A 24,092-nucleotide genomic window follows, 5' to 3' on the forward strand; every position below is an offset into this window, starting at 1 on the left:
TCTACACATGCCCCCTAGGAATGGCAGGGGAGTGTCACACCTGGGCCCCAGGTGTGTGTCAGAACAGCGCAAGGTCAGCTCCCTGAGATCACCAGAGGGCCCACACGGTGTGCTGTGATTCAGGGTTCCTCAAAGTTTTTTTTTTAATGAATTAATTTTAAAAAGAGAGACAGAGGGGGTCGGGCAGTGGCGCAGTGGGTTAAGCACATGTGGCGCAAAGCGCAGGGACCAGCGTAAGGATCCTGGTTCGAGCCCCCAGCTCCCCACCTGCAGGGGAGTCGCTTCACAGGCGGTGAAGCAGGTCTGCAGGTGTCTGTCTTTCTCTCCCCTTCTCTGTCTTCCCCTCCTCTCTCCATTTCTCTCTGTCCTATCCAACAACAAATTGTGTCAACAAGGGCAATAATAATAACCACAACGAAGCTACAACAAGGGCAACAAAAGGGGGAAAAAATGGCCTCCAGGAGCGGTGGATTCATGGTGCAGGCACCGAGCCCAGCAATAACCCTGGAGGAGGGAAAAAAAAAAAAAGAGAGACAGAGAAGGGGACACACACCAGGCCCATGTAGCAGATGGACCTCACCTGGCCGTATCTCCATGAAGGGCCCAGACAGGTGGGTGGCCATGTGGTACCCGCCCTCCCCACCCTGGGGATGGTGACCTCCTTGCTTGGGCAGTGGCCCTGCTGTGAGGGACTGGGCTGGGGTGGGCAAGGCTCATCTGGGGGGCGGGGGGCACTCAGCAGTGAGACTGTTATTATTTAAAGGTGGCCTACAACTTCTTACACCTTAAACGACAATGACATCAATAGCAACAGCAATAATAACTACAACAATAAAAAAAAAAGAGGAGAGACTTGCAGCTTTGCTTCACCACTTGTGAAGCTTTTGCCCAACAGGTGGGGACTGAGGGCTTGAACCTGGGTCTCGGAGCACTGTAATATATGTGCCACCACCTGACCCCCCAGGGGTCTCTCTTTGTATCTCCCCTCCACTTTCTATTTCTAGCTATCCAAAATAATAGTAATTTTAAAAGATGCTGGCAGTCTAGTGACTGTGTTGGGCCCACTGTCCCCCCACCCCAACTTCCTCTGGGCCTCAGCTGAGAGAAGGCTGACTTCTACTTCTGTGGAGGCTGCCCCTGGGCTTGGCAGACTGGGTAGCTGCTATCTTCTTTATGATGAAGCTACAGGTAAATGTATAGAGCTATAGTATTAGAGGCGAGGAGGTAGCATAATGGTTCTGCAAAGAGACTCCCTGCTGAGGCTCCAAAGTCCCAGGTTCAATCCCCCTGCACCACCATAAGCCAGAGCTGAGCTATGCTCCAGGAAAAAAAATGAATCAATAAATAATTTAAAAAAAAATCTTGACGCTGCTCAGAGAGCACCCTGACTCCAAGTCCTTTTCTAATTACTCTCTTTTATTCAATTTAATATCGATGTGTTTATCAGAGGAGAGAGGGAGATAAACAGGGGTCAGTTGGGGACCATGGCTTGACTATGACAGAATTCTGGGCCTTCCTGAAGCAGGTCTGCAAGTGTCTCTCTCTGTCTCTCCATGCTTCAACCTGTAATAAATAAGTCACCTGGGGCCGGGTGGTGGCGTACCTGGTTGAGTGCACACGTTACAGTGCACAAGGACCTGGGTTCAAACGCCCCGGTCCCTACCTGCAGGGGGAAAGCTTTGTGAGTGGTGAAGCAGGTCTGCAGATGTCTGTCTCTCTCCCTATCTCTGCTCCTCCTCTCAATTTCTGGCTGTCTCTATCTAATAAATAAATGAAGACAATAGAAAAATAAATAAATAACCCCCTCCAAGCACGGCTGACTTCAGTTTGGCACACACACTTGCCCTGTTATAATTTCACACATCCAAGGAATCTCTTGATTTTTAGGTAACAAAGAATTAACTGGAGGCCCAGAGCTAAGTGCCATACTGAAGGTGGAAGTCACTGATTTTTCAGGAAAATCTAAACCGGGTGCTTCCTTGGGTGGGTGCCCAGTGTTTGGTTCACTTTGCTCGACCTACCTTCCTTCCCACGTCCCCAGATCCCTTCTGCGTACCTATTATCAATTCTCAAAGTCAAACAAAACAGACCTTCCCCACCCCACACTCCTTTTGTAAAAAGTAAGAGCATCTCTTCCAGGGACCAAAAAGAAAAACAAAACAAAAACAAAACCCTACTCATCCCACTGTTCTTTTTTTTTTTTTCATTTTTTAAAAAATATTTACTTATTAACATCAGGAGTTTGGAGGGAGAGAGATTGGCACAACTATTTGTATGAGTAAGTCAAACACATACCATCCCCTGGGGCAACACGTTCTATTTGAATAGTGATTTGAACCCTGGCCTGAACTTAATCTCTAATATTTTCCTCCTCATACTTATCAAACTCAATTTTTAAAAGTCAGCCGATATTCCCTGACACACTCATGGTTTCTAAAACAACCGGTTTCTAACTCAAAGGTGTGTATCTATGTATCTTTAAAGTTCAGATGACCTGGAATATAAAACTGGGCAGCTCATGGACCAGTTACAGAAGCCATTAACTTCCACCTTCTGTATGCCAAAATAATTTTGGTACAAACACCAAGGGGGGGAAGGTTAGGGGGAGATGGCTAGAGGGCTGTGAACCCCAACTCAATCAGGACCTTAAGAGAGAAGAGGCAAGAAAAAAGAGCACTCAGACGGAATAAGAAAGAAGGTGTGATTTAGGAATTAAGAGAAGCCAGGCAGCAGAGCACCTGGTTGAGCACACAGATTAACACTGTACGAGGGCCTAGGTTCAAGTCCCTGGAACCCACCCACAGGGGGAAACCTTCACAAGTGGTGAAGCAGAGCTGCAGGTGTCTCTCTAGCTGTCTATTCAATAAATAAAGATAATAAAAAAAGAAATTAAGGGAAGGCAGGGCCATAGAAAAAAGGCAATAAATAAATGTATTGATATTTCTATAAGCATAGATAGACATAGAAATAAGAGTCAACCCATATCTGTGATCTTAGGAGAACTACCACATTTTCCAATGGATGGAATGGGGACGTGCAAGTATGGTGGTGGGAAAGGTGGGGAATTGTACCTTTGTTATTTTGTAATTTTGGAAATCACTAGTAGAGATAACTAATTGGAAGCCCTTATCTGGCCCTAATCTGTACCCTATTCTCCACATCAGCTCATTCGCTCCTATCCTTCATCTTTTTTCCCCCCAGTGTTCTTTTTTTAAAAAATATTTATTTTCCTTTTGTTGCCCTTGTTGTTTTTCATTGTTGTTGTCCTTGTTGGATAGGACAGAGAGAAATGGAGAGAGGAGGGGAAGACAGAGAGGGGGAGAGAAAGATAGACACCTGCAGACCTGCTTCACTACCTGTGAAGCGACTCCCCTGCAGGAGGGGAGCTGGGGGTTCAAACCAGGATCCTTATGGCGGTCCTTGCGCCTTGTGCCACGTGCGCTTAACCTGCTGCGCTACAGCCCGACTCCCCTTCCCTCAGTGTTCTAAGACAATGGTGGGCAGGGGACAAACTCAGAAACTAGTGGAAAGTGAGCAAGGCTCGCTTCAGCCCTTCTCTGTTGCTTCTGAACCTTCCCCGTCTCCCCTCCTGCCTCCTGACACCGGAGAGGCGCGCACACCGAGAACCAAGGCCCCGCTGCCACACTGAACACTTGTACATTTTATTGAGTTAGATCAGCCATTGTACACATTGCAGCTATGTATTGTTAGTGCTGTATTTTTTTTCCCATTAACTAATACATGCCCTCAGAGATATATTCAATTAGTGTTATCACCATGAGAACAAGATGCTGAGTCATCCACAGGAAAATTCACTTCTTTCTCACAGGATCCAAGTTTTTTTTTTGATTACACAGCAAAAAACCTCAAAATAAAAAATAAAAAAAGGGTGTGGGAGGCGTTGAAGGTGAATAACCATGATGCTGTCACACAGACGTCACCTGCACTGTGCCAGGAACACAACAGAAACACTTCTCTCGAACGTCAGTGAAGAGGTTTGGACAGAAAGGAAAGCCAGGCTGGGGCAGGGCGAGTCTCCAAAACTCTCACCTCTGGGCCTCTGCGTTGTGTCTGCCCACAGAGGCTCCTGTTACGTGAGGCTTTGGGGGTTCCGCGTGCTGGGGAGCCTCCTTTCCGGGGAATCTTCTCCCTTGGCAACGGGACTTGAAAGGATGTCGGGCCGGTGTGGGTTGTGTTGGTTTTCCGACTTTCAGAGCTGTGAGTCTTTATTATTATTATTATTATTATTATTAGTTTGCACCTGGACCATGTTCAGTCCCCGGGAGGGTGGATTCTGGGATGTGTACACATATATGTGAACGTCATCGTCCTTGAATATACTCTGCTTTCACAAACAACGGGTCTGAAAATGTATACTGTTTACATGAATATATTTGTCAGTGTATATATATATGTGTGTGTATATATATATATATATATATATTTCTCTGTGAAAACGCTACACAGCTTCGACCACTAGAGGAATCGGAAGCTCAGCCAGATGTGTTAAGGCCCTTCCTTCATAACTAATCAACAACAAAGTGCACACAGGGCACTGGAGAGTTTCCAAGGGGGGTTGGGCTTTGAATAAATAAACAAAACCAAAAAAAAGGATTCAACCTTGACTGCAAGCCAAAAAAAGAAAAAAGGCAGATTTTGCTGAAAACTACTTGTTCAAGGCAAAGGCAGAAAAAGAGAGAGGGAGGGAGGGAGAGGTATGAAAAAAATAAACAAGAATGGAAATCATTAACAGGCTCAGAAAAGGGGGCTGTGACAATGGTTTGGAATCAGTGAAATACTACAAGCAGGCATCAGAAAAGGTATGACCTAGGTAACTAGGTGAAAACAAAACAAAACAAAAAGGCAGGGGGCCATGGAGTGGGGAGGGGGTACCACCTCATCCCACCAGGGCAGGAGCAGAATCGTGGGGCTGGTGGGTCAAGGTTGTTTCCAAATGAATTATCTACAGTGCAGTGGTCAGATAAAAGTACCACCAATAAGACAGCATGGTTTGCTAAAGCAGCAATGGAAACTGGGAAAGTACAGTAGTTATAGCTTTTCTTTTTCTTCTTCTTTTTTTTAATACCCTGCCAACATATCCAAAAAATCACAAAGACCTGAAGGTGCTAGAAGGCCACCGTGGAAGTAGCTGCTAGCAACTGGACAGACATCTCATTGCTTTGTCCAGGTGCCTCCTGCTCCCACCCTCTGTCCTCCTCAGGCTGGCTGGGGGGTAGGGCGTGGGGAGAGGGAAACGCGCATCCTGGTTGGCACCAGCATGGGGGGGTGGCCCGCTTAGGTCAGTTCCTCTAGGCCGCCAGCCCGTCCTGAGTGAGGAAACTCAGCCACTCTGGAGGCTCTCAGGAATGGTAGGTCTCCAGTGTTTGGTTTGCAGTAGGACTGGTCGGTCATTCAGCAGTATCTTCATCCATCATCCCACCTGTCTCCAGTGGAGAGATGACAAGCAGTGGGTGACACTGGAAGGTGTCCCCTGAGCCTGTCCACTCTGTAAGTGACACACACAGCTCCTGGTGGGCTTCCCCGACCCCTGCCCTGGACGTGCTGTCCCTTGAAGAGGCTTGGGGGTGGGTGGGTGGAGTTCTCCTGGTGGGGGCTGGAGGTGAAGGTGCAGGTGTTCCCCCACAGTGGGTACAGAAGCAAAGGGCAGTGACAGCGGCCAGTTTCCAGGGGAGCTTGGACACACGGGTGCTGGGTTGCTGTATCCAGCACGAATGATGCTCTCTTTGGTCACAAATGAGCTGACAGTTAAACGAGGGAAGGACACACACACACACACACACACACATACACACACACACACACACGCGTGCACACGAGACAAAACGTAGTGCGTTTGCTCAAAGTGGACAGGGTCAGGGGGTTCCCTGGACGAGGAGGCCGGCAGGGGGTCGGGCCTCCCAGGAAGAGCCGGAAGTTGCATATTGAGTGAAGGTAGCTGCGGGGAGAGGTTGGGGGGGACGGGGCTCAAGTGGGTTAAGTCCCCCTCACTGGGCCTCTGGCTGCGGGTCCTCTGGGCAGAAATGCTGCAGGAGACGCTGCAGGTCACGCTGCAGGGCGTCTGGGTCCCAGGCCTCGGGGACATCCTCCAGGTGCTCCAAGGAAATGCGTTTGCCATGCTGGTCCTTCACCACAGCTCTCTTCTGGGTCCTGGCCTTACTCAAGGTTGTCCTGGAAGGGAACAGATGGGGGTTATGCTGTCCAGCCATCTCTGCTGCCTGCCCGGGGGCCGTCTGCCCACTAGGTGGTGCTACACCCAGCTAGGGCACCACAGCCATGCCCCCTGCACCTCATCTTCTCTGCACTTAGATCTCATGGGCTTCCTCGGAGACTGCTTTGCTTCCTACTCTTCCTGAGAGACAAGATGCCAGAGCCCCTCTCAGCTCCAGCACATGGTGGTGCTGGGAATGGAACCCAGGACCTCAGGCATATGCAGCCTGACGTCTTACCACTGAGCCACCTCCTAGGCCCTTTGATTTTTTTTTATCTTGAATGCAGTCATTTCCCTTGGAAGCACAATAGTTTCTTTTTGATTATTTAAAGCCATATTGGACTTGATGGACCTGAACATCTTTCTTATAAACATGGGGCTTCTAACTTGAAATGAATTATGAGTTCTCATTTTGTTTTTAATAATTAAAAAAAAATTTTTTTTTGGTCGGATGGAGAGAGATACAGAAATGGCGAAAGACACCAGTGTAGAAGCTTCTTCCAGAGTGGTGGGGCCAGGGCTTGAACCTGAGCCACACACTATCCAAGTGAGCTATTTGACCAGCCCACAAGGGTTCATTGTTTCCTTCAAATCAATCTACTGGGATGATAATGGCTTGCAGTGCAGCTGTTGATACATGAGTATAATTCCTCGTCTATAGGACACCCTCTCTCTTAACCTAGATCCATTTCCACCACTACAGCACCTCTACAGCACCTCAACCTCATCCTCACTGGGAATCCTTTGTTTGGTGTGGTACACCATGCCCAGCCCAAGCTTCACTTTTGTGTTTTCCCTTTCAGTCCTTCAGTGATATAATTTGATATTAACCCATCTCTTTTTTTTAAAAAAAATATTTATTCCCTTTTGTTGCCCTTGTTGTTTTACTGTTGTAGTTATTATTGTCGTCATTGTTGGATAGGAGAGAAATGGAGAGAAGAAGGGAAGACAGAGAGGGGGAGAGAAAGACAGACACCTGCAGACCTGCTTCACCGCCCGTGAAGTGACTCCCCTGCAGGTGGGGAGCCGGGGGCTCGAACCAGGATCTTTACGCCGGTCCCTGCGCTTCGCACCACATGCGTTAGATTAACCCGCTACACTACCACCCGCCGCCCTTAACCCTCCTCTTTTTGACTGATCTTCTTAGTACACTTCCTTCAAGTTCTATCCACCTTCTCCTTCCCTTCCTTCTTTCTTTGCTTTACTTCTTTTTCTTAAGATTTGTTTACTTATTTTTATTTACTGATTGGAGAAAGACAAAAAGCTTAGAGCATCATTCTGGCACATGTGATGCCAGGGACTGAACTCAGTACCTCATGGTTGAGAGTCCAATGCCTTCTCCATTGTGCTACCTTCTGGGCCACAAAATTGATGACTTTTTATTTTATCCTTTTTTTATTTTTTATTTTTTATACCCAAGGACTGCTCAGCTCTAGCTTATGGTCACCCAGGGCATAGAGCCAGGGACTTTGGAGCCTAGGCACCAAAGTTTTTCACATGGTCATTATGCTACCGTTCCAGTTCCAAGCTACTTCCTTTAAGTGTGTTTCTGAAACTGTGTATTTGGATACTCAGGAGTTCAAATAAATGAAAACACTGCTTTATTTTAATGGGATTGTCTCCAAAAGTAACCACATGCTCCAGCCAAATACACAGACGAGTAAATGAATTAATATCGTGCAAGGAAAGATGGCTGTGTGGGAAGAGCACAGGACTTGCCATGGGTGAGGTTCTGAGTTTGAGCTCTGCACCCACACAGGAGGGAGTCAGGCTTTGGATGGGAGCCCCTCTCTCTCCCTCTCTCTCTGTCTCTCTCTCTCTCTCTCTCATATATTATCAAGCAATTAGTCAAAGGTTACCATGCCAGCCTTCACACAATAAAAACATAAGTAAGTGAATAATTGAATCCCTTAGATGCCAGATTAATCATGGTGGCAACTCCCCAGGGTAGGAGGAAACATGGGTGTCTGAACACTGGGTATGGGCAGGTGGGGAAGCGGGAAGGAGAGGAGAGAGGCAGGGAGACGCAGCCCACTGTATCACGTGTGTGTGTGTGTGTGTGTGTGTGTGTGCGCGCGCGCGCGCGTGAAGGGGTGGTCAGTGGCAGGCAGGCACCTTTATCACAAATGGAATCTCTACAATACTACACATGGGAAATACCAGTCAGTACGCAGTGGGGGTAGAGGGGGGGCTGAGTGCCCTGATGCCGAGGGCTGAGCCAGTGTCCATGTCAAACCGTGTGGGGAACGACCATTTCTGCCACTCTGCCCTGCCCTGCCCTGCCCTGCCCTGCCCTCGGTTGGAGTCAGCCCTTGGTCTGATCTCAGTACTCATTCTTCCACATCCTCAGAACACTTAAATCACCCTTTTTTTTGGTAAAAAAACAAAACAAAACAAAACAAAACAAAACAAAAACAAGCTTATTTCAACCAAAATACTTTTGCCTGTCTGCTTCCCTTCCACTCCCTCCCTCCCTTCTCTGGCTTGTGATGATGCCAGCAGTTGAGAATCCTTCTTCTCATGTGGTGCCTTGGATAGAAGCCAGGTTCTCAAGGCCACATGATATCCCTGAGCTTCCTCCCTGGCTCAGGTTTTATTCTACATTTTAAGAGAAAGAGAAATTGAAGGGGAGGGGAGTGGAAGAGAGAGGGAGGAGGCACTGCAAAGCATAGCTCAACCATCCAGGGCCTCCCCTGGCGCTGTCCGTGGTGCTCCCATGTGGTGCTGGGGATCCAAGCCATCAGGGTCTTAGTCACGGGAATCTGTGCACCACCTGGGGGGTGGGGTGGTGGTGGTAGAAAAAAGGAGGGGTAAGAGAGAGAGAAAGAGAGAAGAAGACAGAAAGAGAGAGAGGTGAAAGTGAATGGCGGTGCACTTATTACAATGGCGGTGCACACATTACAAAGTGAAAGGACCCGTGTTCAAGTCCCAGTCCCCACACGCAGGAGGAAAAGCTTCATAAGTGGTGAAGCAGTATTGCAGGTGTCTCTCTGTCTCTCAACCTCTCTGTGTCTTCCTTCCCTCTCTATTGAGGGCTGTCTCTATCCAATATATAGACAATAAGAATGATTAATTTAAAATATGTATATAAGAGAAAGTGCAGAAAGAAAAAGAAAAAAGAGAGAAAAAAGGAAAGAGAAAAAAAAATCAAGAAGGGGAGAAAGAGAGAGAGAAAGAAAGAGAGGAAGGGGGAAGAGAAAGAGGGGAGAAAAAGAGAAGAGAGGGAGTCGGGTGGTAGCGCAGCGGGTTAAGCGCAGGTGGCGCAAAGCACAAGGTCCGGCGTGAGGATCCCGGTTCGAGCCCCCGGCTCCCCACCTGCAGGGGAGTCGCTTCACAGACGGTGAAGCAGGTCTGCAGGTGTCTGTCTTTCTCTCCTCCTCTCTGTCTTCCCCTCCTCTCTCCATTTTTCTCTGTCTTATCCCACAATGATGACATCAATAACAACAACAATAAAACAACAAGGGCAACAAAAGGGAAACGAATGAATGAATGAATAAATAGGGACAGAAACAGGACTGAGTCCCCGAGTCCACACATCTGACTGGAGATGGACAGGGTCGGACTTGAGAGCTAGTGTGTCTCCTTTTCCAGACACAAAAAACCATACTGTCAACTGCTTCAGCATCACTGGCACAATCCACTGGAGCCCCTGGTGGCATGGCCATGGCGACATTTGGGTCAGGAGTCTGACACCTAGGCTCAGGGTACACTCACATGCAGGGGCGCAGGTCACGGTTAGAAAGAGGGACATCACCCTTCCCAGGCAGGGGGTTGGGGGTGCAGTGGGGAGCCTTTCCTCAGCCGCCAGGCTCCCCTATACATCTCCAGGCCCGATGCCCCGGCTGGCGGCTCTCACTGCCACAGGCGAGCCCAGCAACTCCCAAGGAGTTTGGGGGCACCTGTTGAGGCTTTGCTTTTCCACGTCTTTCCCAGAGTGATTAGCATGGGAAACACATCCCCAGGGGTTAGTGGACACACCGTCACCCCATGCTTGCCCAGACCTTTTAATCACCGATCCATCCTCTTTCAGCACCTCCTTCTCTACTAAGCTGGGGAAGTGGACCTTCATGTCGCTACCTGTGTAACTCAGAGCCTAGAGCGAGACAAGGGGGAAACAAGGCAAAAGCCACCGTGAGGCGCAGACCTGGAGCCACCGCAAGCCTGGAAAGGCAGGCTCCACACGGAGAGAGACGGCGCACACGCTGGGTTGCAGGTGTCAGTGCTGAGTTTCTGTTCTGTCTCTCGCAGGAGTGGGAAAGACCTGTTCTGTACTTTATCGGTGTTGCCAGGAACGCCTGTGGAAGCTCACTTAGCAGTTCCCTGCAGAGTGGGGGCTTCCTCCCATGGGCAGAGGCAAAAACAAGCAGCAAAAAAAAAAAAAAAAAGGCCCATTGTGTGGAACTCAAGATTTGCCCAAGGGTACCAGCTGTCAAAATACAAAGAACAAAAAGTTGGTATAGGGAGTGGGGCAGTAGCTCAGCGGGTTAAGCGCACATGGCGCAAAGCGCAAGGTGTCCATCTTTCTCTTCCCCCGTCTTCCCTTCCTCTCTCCATTTCTCTCTGTCCTGTCCAACAACGACGACATCAATAACAACAACAATAATAACTACAACAACAATAAATAACAACAGGGCAACAAAAGGGAGAAATAAATATTTTAAAAAGGTGTAAGAGGCTGAGGTAGAAAAAAAAAGAGGCTGAGGTGGAGGGCTTGGTGGCGGTGTGCCTGGTTGATCACGCATGTTACAGTGACAAGGAACCAGGTTCAAGCCCCTATTTCACGCCTGCAGAAGGGAAGCTTCAGGAGTGGTGAAGCAGTGCTGCAGGTGCCTCTCTTAATATTTATTTATTTATTCCCTTTTGTTGTCCTTGTTTTATTGTTGTAGTTATTACTGTTGTCATTGTTGTTGGATAGGACAGAGAGAAATGGAGAGAGGAGGGGAAGACAGAGAAGGGGAGAGAAAGAGAGACACCTGCAGACCTGCTTCACCGCCTGTGAAGCGACTCCCCTGCAGGTGGGGAGCCGGGGCTCAAACTGGGATCCTTACGCCGGTCCTTGTGCTTTGCCCCACCTGCGCTTAGCCCGCTGCGCTACAACCTGATGCCCAGGTGCCTCTCTTTCTCTCTCCTATCTCTCTCTGCCTCCCCATTCCCTCTCAACTTCACTGTCTCTATCCAGCAAATAAACATAAAATACACATCTATATATATATGTGTAATATATATGGAAGAGGCAGGGTGACAGCACTCCTGGTTGAGTGCACATATTACAACATTCAAGGACCTGGGGGTTTAAGACCCCAGTTTCCACCTTCAGGAGAAGGGTCGTTTCACAAGGTGCAGCAAATCTACAGGTGTCTCTCTTTTTCTCTCTATTTTTCCTCCCCACCCTCAATTTCTTTCTGTCCTAGCAAATAAAAAAAATAATAAATACCAAAAATTTAAAAAATCAGGTACATAAAGTATGTTTTCTAATCTCCCAGTGCATTCAGACAGAAACTGTGAGCATCATGGGGATACAAGGCATAGCAGAACATTGTACTTTTGCAGTGTTTTGGTAACAAGAATTTTTTTTTCCTTTTTTTGCCTCCAGGGTTATCACTGGGGTTCAGTGGCAGCACTATGAATCCACTGCTCCTGGTGGCCATTTTTTTTTCCATTTTCCTGGATAGGACAGAGAGAAACTGAGAGAGGACGGAGAGGTAGAGAGAGACCTGCCGACCTGCTTCACCACTTGTAAAGCAATCCCCCTGTAAATGGGGACCGGGGGCTCAAACTCAGGTCATTGCACGGGCCCTTATGCTTATTACTATTTGCACTTAACCCAGTGCTTTACTGCCTGGTCCCGCAAGAAATGTTTTCAGGACATTAGCACATACTCTGGGGGCCTTTAGCTAAAACCTTTGGGGTGAGATGTGCTTCTGAAATGACAACTTCCTGCATGGGGATTTCAGAAAGGTAAAACAATATACATATTCTTATTCTTTTTTAAAAATTATTATTTATTTTCCCTTTTGTTGCCCTTTGTCGCTTTTTTATTGTTGTTGTAGTTACTGATGTCGTTGTTGGATAGGACAGAGAGAAATGGAGAGAGGAGGGGAAGACAGAGAGGGAGAGAGAAAGATAGACACCTGCAGACCTGCTTCACTGCTTGTGAAGCGACTCCCCTGCAGGCGGGGAGCCGGGGGCTCCTTACGCTGGTCCTTGTGCTGAGCGACCGCCTGACTCCCCATATTCTTATCCTAATAGGCCATCATGGGAACTAAGACCCTTTCATTCCTCAAGAGCAAACCAGAAATACAAGGATATGCACTCTTGGTAGGACCAACATAAAAAGGCCCCTCCATGCCAGCTTCTGTTTAAGTTCTTCCTGTCAATTTAATTAGCTTGGGCTTTCTGAGTTTTGGATTTGAGGTTCTGCCGAGAGGGCGTGCAGTCATGTTTCCTAGTGGGTGGAAACCAGAAATCAAGACATTGTTGTAAAGGCCATGTTTCAGTTTACTAGTATAAACTGGATCCAGTGTACTACATGCAATCCCAGAGAACCTTAGTCATCGGAGAACATTTCCCAACACTTAGCGGCTTCCCCTTGTGAACTCAGAGTAAAAGTCCTTCCTGGGCCTTTCAAGCAGGGGGTTCAGTCAGGACCCAGCTCTGATCCTTACTCGCTGGACAAGAGTCCCAAACACCTGGGTTTTTAAAAGCACCAATGGGACACCAGGTGGTGGTGCACCCAGTTAAGTGCAGACATCACCAGCTGCAAGGACCCAGGTTCAAGCACCCGCACCCCTACTTCCACCCCCACCTGCAGTGGAGACATTATTAGTGGTGAAGCAGGGCTGCAGGTATCTATCTTGCTTTCTCCCTATCTCCCCTCCTATCTAATTTCTTTCTGTCCTATACAATAAAATTGAAAAAGAAAAACAAAACTGCTGCTGAGAGTGGTGGATTTGTAGTGCAGGCACAAAGCCACATCGATAAACACCAGTAGCAATAAAAATCAAATAAGTGAATCAATAAATAAAAAGCACCAGTGACCTGGGGCATCAAAGGCAAAGGAAACAGCACTTCAGTGCCCAAGCTATTCACAGAGTTCTCCTCCCTGTAGTTATCCAGCTCGGAGCCATGGATACACAGACACTTATGATATGATGGGGAAACGTTTCCTTTCCAAACATGGAGCAAACATCAAACACACACACACACACACATACACACACACGCAGAGACACAAAGCGGAGGTAGGTCTATACCTCTTCAAAGTCATCTTTGGCTGAAGGGAGGTCCGCGGCTAAGCTAGAATCCCCCAGGTGTTTTTCCATCCTCTCTCCGTGCACCAGAGTGGTCTTAACCACCTTGCTGACTCTGCGGCCTTCCACAGGCTCCGCCTGAAACTGTGAGGTACTGGACAAAATGCTGGGCTCAGACAGAGTCACCTGATGGATGAAGGACACAGAGCAACATGTAACAGATGAATCTCGTGATGTGAGGGGATAAAAACAGACAGACAGACAAAAAACCCTCCCGCAATGCTAGGTGCTGAGAATAGGGTTGTGGGATACAAGGGAACTGGGCTATTAGGAAATTTATCCATCGGTGAACGTCTCAATTAAAAAGGACTAAGTGGAGTCACCTGGATGGAAATGTAGCAGGATGTCTAGTGAAGGAGGAAATGTCTGCCGAGTTCCAAGCAGACTTAACGTGAGGGGGGCTCTTTCCTCTGTGTTTAAGGGCTGTGTCCTGCCACTGTGCAGAGAATGAAGATTCCAAAAGGTGGGAGTCTCAGTGAAGAAGCACATTCTCAGGCCATAATAATAAAAATCTGAAGGGGGGGTGTGTGTGCAGACAGTATAGTGGTGCACCTAGTTGAGCACACACCTTACCATGTGCAAGGACCCAGGTTCAATCCCCTGGTCACCACCTGCAGTGAGGAAGCTTCACAAGAGCTGAAGCAGGAGATCTGCAGGTGTCTCTTTTTCTCTCCCTCTCTATCACCCCATGTCTTTCAATTTCTCTCTGTCTTATTTAAGAAAGGAAGGAAGGAAGGAAGGAAGGAAGAAAGAAAGAAAGAAAGAGGGAAAACGGACACTGGGAGTGGTGGATATGTTGTGTAGGCATCAAGCTCCAGTGATAACGCTGGTGGCAATTAAGAAAAAAAGAAAGAATATGGAAAACTGGGAAATGTTATGCGTGTACAAACTATTGTATTTACTGTCAAATATAAAACATTAATTCCCCAATAAAGAAATTTAAAAATAAATAAATAAAAAACAAACAAACAAAAAAAGATAGAGAGAAAGAGACTACCACAACTCTATGTCTAAAAGGAAGAGAATTTTTGCAGCCTGGGAGGTGGCGCAATGGTTGAGCCCTGGACTTGATCCCAGGGATCACACTGATAGCAGGCTAATGCTGTGGTCAGTGTCTCTTTCATGAAATAAATCATATACATGATTTATTTTATTTTATTTTTACCAAAGCCCTGGCTTATGGTGGTACCAGAGGTTGAACCTGAACCCTCTGAGCTTCTGGCATGGAAGTCTACTGTGTAAATCACAGCGTTATCTCCCCAGCAAGAAAAGCAACCTTAGGGGGAGAGAGGGGGGGGAATTCTGGCTCCCCATTTCACTAATTCTGAAATGCAAAAGCTGGGCTTTCAAATATGACATTGTAAGATGCCCAGAAGACTGTGTGCTGAACAGACAGTGGGAGCTGAGCTGTGACCAACTGCGGAGGGTCAAGGAAACAGGAGCGTGAAGGACCCCAGCAAAGACGATGTACAGGATGCCCTCACACCACCCGGGGAGACTGCCAAGACCCCAACAAGCCCTTGCAAGAACAACGGACAGAAAAGACAGATGCAGAGCCAGCGCTGGCCTCACCTCTGAGTGCGTGGTGTCACTCTTCAACACCACACGCTTGATGACTTTGGAATAGCTGTCCCCTTCCTCGATGTGGATGGGCTCCTGGGGCGTCCCCTGCACCGTGACCTCCTCTTTCTCTGTGCCCTCTGAGGAGACGTAGCGCCTGATGATTTTTCTGGTCACCTGAAAGACATGCGATGTAGGGGGCTTGGTGTTGTTCTTGTTTGTTTATTTATTTGGCCAGGGGTCTTTTTTTCTTTAATATTTATTTATTATTTATTCCCTTGTGTTGCTCTTGTTGTTTTATTGTTGTTACAACTGGTGTTGTTGTTGTTGGATGGGACAGAGAGAAACGGAGAGAGGAGGGGAAGACAGAGAGGGGGAGAGAAAGACAGACACCTGCAGACCTGCTTCACCGCCTGTGAAGCGACTCCCCTGCAGGTGGGGAGCCGGGGGCTCGAACCGGGATCCTTACGCCGGTCTTTGTGTTTTGCGCCACCTGCCTGCACTTAACCCACTGCGCCACCACCCGACTCCCTGGCCAGGGGTCTTAATATCACTGGGCTGCTTTTGCATTCAGAGACGGAGAAAGGGGGGAGAGAGGCACACAAGCGCACAGAGAGAGGGAGAGATACTCCACTAAACTTGAGCTTCCTGGAGAGGTATCTTTCCATACCCATTTTAAAAAGATAATTAAAAAAAAAACTTATTTTTTAAATTAATTTATTTATTGCCACCAGGGTTATCTCTGGGGTTCAATGCCTGTATGATGAATCCACTGTTCCAGATGGCTTTTTTTTTTTTAACTTTCTTTTTGACAGAAAATGCTGAGGGGAGAAAGATAGATAGATAGAGAGAGAGAGAGAGAGAGAGACCTGCAGCACTATTTCCCCCATTGTGAAGCTTTCCACCTGCCCGCCCCCACCCCTCACCTCCACAGGTAGGAGCCAGAGGCTTGATCCCGGGTCCTTGCACACTGTGGCATGTATTCTCTACTGGCTGTGCCACCACCCAGCCCCCCCAAAGATGTTTCATTTTTTTTTTAAGTCCATATCACATGAAACAGAATTTCACTGAAGGGAAAGAAGCTGGAGCACCCCTCTGACACATGTGGCAACAGGGTTCGAACTGGCAGCCTGGGGCGTGCAGGTCCTGCGCTCTGCCCGCTGCACTATCTCCCTGCCTACCAGGACATGAGAACACAGGGGACGGTACCTTCTTCACCACGGTGTGTCCCTGCTCGTCCACGTACTCTTCCTCCGTGACCGTTTCTGGGAGGATGTCGGGCATATCGTCACCCTAAAACGACGGAAGGGAAGGAGGAGAATCAACTCCTAGCGAGGGCCTCCTCCTTCTCCTCCTCCTCCCTGCGCTGTGCTTGGCGTGCGAGCAAGGTGAGAGAATTGTTAGATAAGCCCAGGACAGCCTCCGTCCTGCCAAGGTGTGGAATTAACAGCAAGGAGGGAGCCCCACGCCCGCCCGGAGGTCCAGGTTGCCTTCCCAGGGGTCACACTCCATGGGAAAAAGACAGCAGGAGCAGCAAGAGGAGAGGCGAAGAGGGAACAAACACCGGGAGGGGCTGGCCCTGCCCTCCTGTCTTTCTCTGCAAAGGAGCCTGGGAGAGGGCAGCACCTGGCGTCCAGGGGTCATGCACCACCCCCGGGACAGCCGACCCGCAAGGAGGGTTCTGTGCGTGCAGAGCATGGCAGCCGGTACCTGGATGATCACTCGGCGGCGGACCACCCTGGTAGTGACCATGGCCTCCTCGTCTGAGCTGGCCTCCAGCTCACCTAACTCCCGGGTGAGCTCCTGGGGGAAGCAGGGAAGCAGTGTTTGGGGTGGGGGTGGGGGTGTCAGGCTAAGGACTGTCTTCTTTCCTGGCTTCCTCCCCAGCAACACTGCTTTTTGGAAGGCCTGGCTGGGAAAGTCAGCAGTAAGTCCTCAACTTGGGCAAGAATAGACTTGTTGTGGCCAGGGGGAGATAGCATAATGGTTATGCAAAGAGATTCTCTTTGGAGACTGAGGCTCCAAAGTCCCAGGTTCAGTCTCCCAGCACTACTATAAGCCAGGGCTGAGCAGTGCTCTGATAAAAATACTTAAATAAGCAAATAAGTAAATAAATAAGCTTGTTGTTCAGGAAATGGGGAAAAAAAATCCAGGGGAAGCAGTTAACAGGTGTAGAGGTGAGTTAGAAAGGAAGTGAATGCAGGGTGTTGAAAAAAATGTGGAAAGATTTATACAAATATGAATAGTCAAAGAACAAGCCCGTGTCTGTGCCATCACGGAAGGACTAATCCAATGGAGGGACAGGGACCATGGTGGTGGGAACCATATAGAATTAGATCTCTATTATCTCACACTTTTTGTCAGTATTAAAATACTACTAATAGAAAATAAAAGAAAAAAACGATAAAAAGAAAATCAACAAGCAAACACCATTAAATGAAAGCCAAGGGTTTTGGGTATGGGATTAGGTAGGCAGGAGGAGGGAAGGGAGGGGGCCTTGGGGACCCAGTGCACAGAGCGAAGTTGGGGTGGGGAGCACACACCTGTCTCAAAAAGATGAGAAATAGTACCCATGGGACAACTCTCTTGCACACTATTTTATTAATTAACTTTATTTATTGGATAGAAACAGACAGAAATCGAAAGGGTAGGGGAGATAGAGAGGGAGAGAGAAAGAGAGACACCTACAAACCTGCTTCACCACTTGTGAAGCTTTCCCCCTGCAGATGGGGACTGGGGACTCGAACCTGGGTCCTTGAGCACTGTAACATGTGCACTCAACCAGGTGCACCACCACCCTCTTGCACACTATTATTTTCCTGATAAAAAAATTTAAAAATTGTGGACTCAATCTAAAAGACCAGATTGGAAAAAAAAAAATTAAGAGAAGAAGCAGGAATTGAATGTGTACCGGGGCTCACCCCAGGCTCCAGGCTTGAGCCCCACCCAGCAGCCCCTGGGAACATCACACACAGTACAGTGTGGGGTTTAGGGGACGCTGGACTGGGGCTGTCATTTCTCTCTCTGTATTTGGGTGGATGAGAGGCTCCATGATATTGCACCTGTACAAGGTCCCCAGTTCATTCTCTTTTTTTTTTTTTGCTGTAGTTACTATTGTTATTGATGTCGTTGTTGTTGGATAGGACAGAGAGAAATGGAGAGAGGAGGGGAAGACAGAGAGGGGGAGAGAAAGATAAACACCTGCAGACCTGCTTCACCGCCTGTGAAGCGACTCCCCTGCAGGTGGGGAGCCGGGGGTTTGAACCGGGATCCTTATGCTGGTTCTTGTGCTTTGCACCACGTGCGCTTAAGCTGCTGAGCTACTGCCCGACTCCCTACTTTTTTTAATGTTTATTTATTTATTCCCTTTTGTTGCCCTTGTTTGTTTTTTATTGTCATACTTATTATTGTTGTTGATTCGCTGTTGTTGGATAGGACAGAGAGAAATGGAGAGAGATGTGGAAGACAGAGAGGGGGCGCTGTTGGTATGCAAGAAAGACAGACACCTGCAGACCTGCTTCACCGCCTGTGAAGCGACTCCCCTGCAGGTGGGGAGCCGGGGGCTCAAACTGGGATCCTTACGCTGGTCCTTGTGCTTCCTGCGCTTAACCTCTGTGCCACTCCCTCTCTCTCTTTTTAAGGAGTTGAAGCAAGGTGTTCATTCTTTTGCAAAAGGGCATGCCGCCAGCAATGGCCATCAAGCAGCAGCAAGCCCCCCTCAGCCTTCTCACACCTGACACAGAACTGTCTCCTCCACCCCTGGGCTGGGCTTCAGAGCTCACAATCTCCCCGTTGTCTAAATAAGGAAAGCGGGAAGAAAGTCTGAGGGTCTCTGCTGGAGGATTAGCAGGCACTGAAAGGAATTATTATCTGACCTAAAGAATACAAAACTACTGGCCACAGGTGGTCATAGATAAGAAGAATTTTTGTACTGAACAGTTGTTCTGTTCGTGTTTTTTTGAACCTTTGAAGAGACCTAACCATCTCTCACAATTTCTCCTTTTATTTTATTTTTTTTTCCAATTTACTCTTCTCTTCAAACTGAATTAGCATTTGTTGACTTTTATGCTCTTTGGGTAAAGGAATAATGTAGAATCTTAATGTTACCATCACTATTTACTTATTTGTTTGTTAGTTTGTTATCTAAGAACATTAATCTTTGAAGGACTTTGGGAATAGTGTCATTAGATGTGGTATTGTTAGGAATAAAAATACAGTACTGTCTTTTAAACATGACACCGCTATTTTTTTAATATCACCTTATTTCTTTATGTCATGTGGCTTGTAGTGTTTGATTTGACCCTTGTGACTGTATCTCTAGTATAATTTATAACTCTATTTATTGTAAGGTTTCTCTAGTTTAGATACTAAGCCCAGTGTCATGTCTAGGTTATATGGCTTTAGAGTAGATACTTTTAAAAAACGAATTATTAGATTTTTCTTTCTTTATGACAGTGACAGACAGAAATTGAGAAAGACAGAGGAGACAGAGAGGAAGAGAGTAGCAGCACTGCCTCACTGCTGTGAAGCACCCCCCACTCCTGCATGTGGGCAGCTGGTGTTGAACCCAGGCCTTTGTGCATGGTCTACTGGGCACACCACCACCCAGTCTCCAACTGTACTAATTTCAATTTGTTTTTTTTGCCTCCAGGGTTACTGCTGGGGCCCAGTGCCTGTACCACGAATCCACTGCTCCTAGAGCCTTTTTTTTTTCCTTTTGTTGCCCTGATGTTTACTTATTTATTTTTATTATTGTTGTGGTTATTATCATCATTGTCGTTGCTGTTGATAGGACAGAGAGAAATTGAGGGAGGAGAGGAAGACAGAGAGACAGAGAGAGAAAGACAGACACCTGCAGACCCGCTTCACCGATTATGAAGCATTCCCCCTGCAGATTGGGAAATAGACTTTAAAAAAAAAGGCGGGCTTGTTTTTAAAATAAAGAAAAAATTAACTGAATAAAGAAATCAAGTAAAAGTCATTGGAGAAAGAAGATTCAGAGCCTTGTCAGAACCTGGGAAAGAGGTGGGGTGGGGAACTCACCTCGGCAAAGGCTCCATCCTGCTCGGACCTCTCGTGGGCCGGGGGCTGGTGGTCCGTGGACTCCACGATCACCAGGCTCGTCTTCCGCAGGGGGACTTCCTGCCCGTGCTCTGGGGTCTCCTCTGGCTCCTGCACGATGGGCGAGTCTCCCCTCTCGCTGGAAGTGGGCGTCTGCAGGTCGGGTCTGCCCCCTTCAGGTGGGGTGCTCACTTCCTCAGGGATCTGGTTGGGGGAGCCCGGCTCGGAGCTTGCCTGCTGTGTCTCTGCCACTTCTGTCCCTGGTGTTGTCACACTGGAAAGGACAAAGCAGATCTGAGTGGGGGTGGGGCTGGGCGCATGGCCACAGACCCTGGGAGCAAGATGAGACAGCTAAGAGCGAGTGTAGACAGACAGCTCAGTGTTCCAGCTGGACGGTGAGGGTTGTACCATCAAGATAAAAACTCCACAAGGACCCGGATTCAAGCCCCTAGTGCCTACCTACAAGGCAGGAAATTTTGTGTGCAATAAAGCAGAGCTGCAGGTCTCTCTCTCCTGCCTCCCCTTCTCAATGTCTCTCTGTCCTATCAAATTAATAAATGTGTAAAATATAAAAAAAAAAGAAAGAAACTGTACCAATTCACTTCACTAAGCATAATCACTGCCAGTCCATTCATTTAGTCCAGGACACAACACAGTCTTTTTAACTGCAGAATAGTACTCCATTGGGTATATGTTCTGATTTTTTTTAACAATATTCTAATTAGTGATTTTCTTCCATTGTTAAAGGCTTCCTCTTCCTCAGCTCTAAGTATTCCTGATTAAGTTTTTTTCCCTCACTTCACAAGTGGTGAAGCAGGTTTGCAAGTCTTTCTCTCCCCCTCTCTGTCTTCCCTTCCTCTTTTGATTCTGTACTATCCAACAACAACAATAACAACAACAAGGGCAACAAAATGGAAGAAGTGGCCTCCAGGAGCAGTGGATTTGTAGTGCAGGCACTGAGCCCCAGTGATAACCTGAGAGAAAAAAAATAAAATAAAAAGATATATATATATATATATATATACCAGAGCACTGTTCAGCTCTGGCTTACAGTAGTGCAGGGGACTGGACCTAAAATTTGGAAGCCTCAGGTATGAAAATCACTTTGCACAACCATTATGCTATCTACCCCCACATCTCCCGATATTTTAAACTTTTTTTAATATTTATTTTATGATTATTTATTTATTCCCTTTTGTTGCCCTTGTTGTTTTGTTGTTGTAAGTATTATTGTTGTCATCGTTGTTGGATAGGACAGAGAGAAATGGAGAGAGTAGGGGGAAGACAGACAGGAGGAGAGAAAGACAGACACCTGCAGATCTGCTTCACCGCTTGTGAAGCGACTCCCCTACAGGTGGGGAGCCGGGGCTGGAACCGGGATCCTTACGCCGGTCCTTGTGCTTGGCGCCACCTGCGCTTAACCTACTGTGCTACAGCCCGACTCCCATTTCAAACTTTCAATCAGGAAAATAAAAGACACGCACCAGAGAAACACATAGGCTATTTAGGCAAAGATGGCTGACCCCATTGTGGGAGCTGATGTCCATTTTTACTCACTTCTCAGCCCTTGTCTTCACTTCCTTTCTAAGCTACACCTACACTTATCACTACTTAGTGATAAGTAAGTGATACTTCTCCCTCTCAGATAAAAAGTGCCTGGCAGTGATTATGATTAGTGAAGGATATAAGGAAGGAAATGACAACTATGGAATGATTTCACTCAGTGGAACACAGAGAACTGAAACACATCAACTTGAAAAAAGAATAAAACATATGTATAGCCAACCTATGGCTATGACTTTGGGAGAACCATGGTGGTTACCACTGAAGGGGTACAAAACTTTGGTGGTGATTGGAGTGGCATAGAATAATACCCCTAAGTGCAAGGACTGGCGTAAGGATCTTGGTTCGAACCCCCAGCTCCCCACCTGCAGGGGAGTCACTTCACAAGCGGTGAAGCAGGTCTGCAGGTGTCTTGTCTTTCTCTTCCCCTCTCTGTCTTCCCCTCCTCAGGCTAGGAAGTCAGTCTGCTTTCCGCTTAAAACTGTGTCTACAAGACAAGTGTCTCTTCAACTATGTTTTTTTAAAAAATATCTTATTTATTAATGAGAAAGATAGGACAGAGAGAGAGGGAGAGAGAGAGAGAAAGAGAGGGAAACCAGACATCACTCTGGTACATGTGCTGCTAGGAATTGAATGCAGAACCTCATGTTTGAGAGTCCACTGATTTATCCACTGCACCACCTCCCAGATCATCAACTACGTTCTTTATCCTTGACTTCTAGAAAGACCAGAATTTCTGGGTTGTACCTTATGTGTCTTGAGATTCCTTCAACTGGAAGCTCTTTACTCCCACCCAACCCCACCCAGTCCATTCTTTATTCTTTTTTTTTTAAATATCTATTTATTTACTCCCTTTTGTTGCCCTTGTTGTTTTATTGTTGTAGTTATGATTGTTGTTGTTATAGATGTCGTCGTTGTTGGATAGGACAGAGAGAAATGGAGAGAGGAGGGGAAGACAGAGAGGAGGAGAGAAAGACAGACACCTGCAGACCTGCTTCACCGCCTGTGAAGCGACTCCCCTGCAGGTGGGGAGCCGGGGGCTCGAACCAGGATCCTTACACCGGTCCTTGAGCTTTGCACCACCTGCGCTTAACCCGCTGCGCTACCGCCCGACTCCCCATTCTTTATTCTTTATTTATTCTATTCTTTTATTGCCAACCAGGGTCATTGCTGGAGTTGGTACAAATCCACTGTCCCTGGTAACCGTTTGACCTTTTTTTCCCCCTTCCTCTCTTTTATCTGACCCAACAAAAGTTGGTGAGAAATTGACATGGGAGGGGGAGGGAGAGAGAGAGGGGGAGGAAGGTGGGGGAGAGAGAGAGAGATCTGCTTCACTGCTATGAAGTGTTCCTCCCTGTAGGTGGGGAGTGGGGTCTTGAACCTGGGTCCTTGCACATTGTAATGTGTGTGCTCAACCAGGTGCACTTAACTGAGTGTGTCACTGCCCAGCCCTTTTACTCTTTTTCTAATGCAGCATTGGGAATTGAACTTGGGGCCTGGCAGATGGGTGACACAGCTGAATGACCTCCTGGGAGCCCCCCCCCTCCCGCTCCTATTTTAATTTTCTATTTAGGGAGAGAGGGGAATTTAATAACAGAGGCAAAGAAGAAATATCACAGCCCGGCAGGCCCACCCATGGAACTAGGTCTGTGCCATGCATGTGGTTCTGGGCTCAAACCTGGGCCCTCATGTGCAGTGGGTGTTCTCTCTCTTAGGCGTACTATCTCCCAGCACCCACCTTCCATCCATCTCATACTCATTCCTGGGAATAACTTGCATTGCGTTTCTGCTTTCCGTGTCAGTCACCCTCACTCTGAGGAACGTCCCTGACGGCAGCTGACCCCCAGCCGACAGTGTCTATGCCCTTAATGGCCTTGAGCAGTAAACCATAGGGAACAGACAATGCCAGAGGTGTGACGGCCATCTGGTCTACCCCCAATAGGGTCTCACAGCATTGAGTTTTTAAACCTCCGTGCTGCTCTAGCCTCTGCTGTTGGCGGGCTCATGGGAAAATGACTTGACCCTTATAGGAACACAGCTTATCCTAGTGTTCCAGGTTTGAGCCTGTATTCTATCTGCACAGACCATGATGTGATCAATCATTCTGCGGTCAGTCCCTGTAACTTCCCAGACACAAGTGGACGTTTGGTGCTGAAGCAAATAAAAGACGCTCAAGATTGATGTGTGTGGGTGGGGGGTTTATGTGAGCTGTTGTTCCTCAGAGCCACGTATCTGCTAAGATACCACATGAAGTTGGTCAGTAGAAATATTACAACAGTGTACTTGTCAGAAGAAACTCAATATTCCTGCTACCCAGTATCTTTGTGATGTCCCCACAGCCCTTTTCCAAATGCTTCTTCTCCATGTTA

The 24,092-nt window shown here is 47.5% G+C and overlaps 1 protein-coding gene across 8 annotated transcripts in view; it reads right to left on the reverse strand.

Annotated features, from left to right (window-relative positions):
- Nucleotides 1–3,641: 3,641 nt before the first annotated feature.
- LOC103123836 (ankyrin-2) overlaps nucleotides 3,642–24,092 on the reverse strand; it is a 181,276-nt gene continuing 160,825 nt past the window's right edge. For 7 of the 8 annotated variants that reach the window (XM_060186199.1, XM_060186198.1, XM_060186197.1 and 4 more), the window contains 7 exons: nucleotides 20,143–20,434; nucleotides 16,810–16,902; nucleotides 16,309–16,392; nucleotides 15,112–15,276; nucleotides 13,483–13,665; nucleotides 10,231–10,322; nucleotides 3,642–6,189 (listed from right to left, as the gene is read on the reverse strand). In XM_060186199.1, the coding sequence (XP_060042182.1) occupies nucleotides 6,006–6,189; nucleotides 10,231–10,322; nucleotides 13,483–13,665; nucleotides 15,112–15,276; nucleotides 16,309–16,392; nucleotides 16,810–16,902; nucleotides 20,143–20,434 (1,093 nt within the window). In that variant the 3' untranslated portion in view covers nucleotides 3,642–6,005. The remainder of the gene's footprint in view (nucleotides 6,190–10,230; nucleotides 10,323–13,482; nucleotides 13,666–15,111; nucleotides 15,277–16,308; nucleotides 16,393–16,809; nucleotides 16,903–20,142; nucleotides 20,435–24,092) is intronic. The other variant, XM_060186202.1, reaches the window with a different exon arrangement.

Source organism: Erinaceus europaeus, chromosome 2 (genome assembly GCF_950295315.1).
Source record: "Erinaceus europaeus chromosome 2, mEriEur2.1, whole genome shotgun sequence".
Lineage (NCBI taxonomy): Eukaryota > Metazoa > Chordata > Mammalia > Eulipotyphla > Erinaceidae > Erinaceus > Erinaceus europaeus.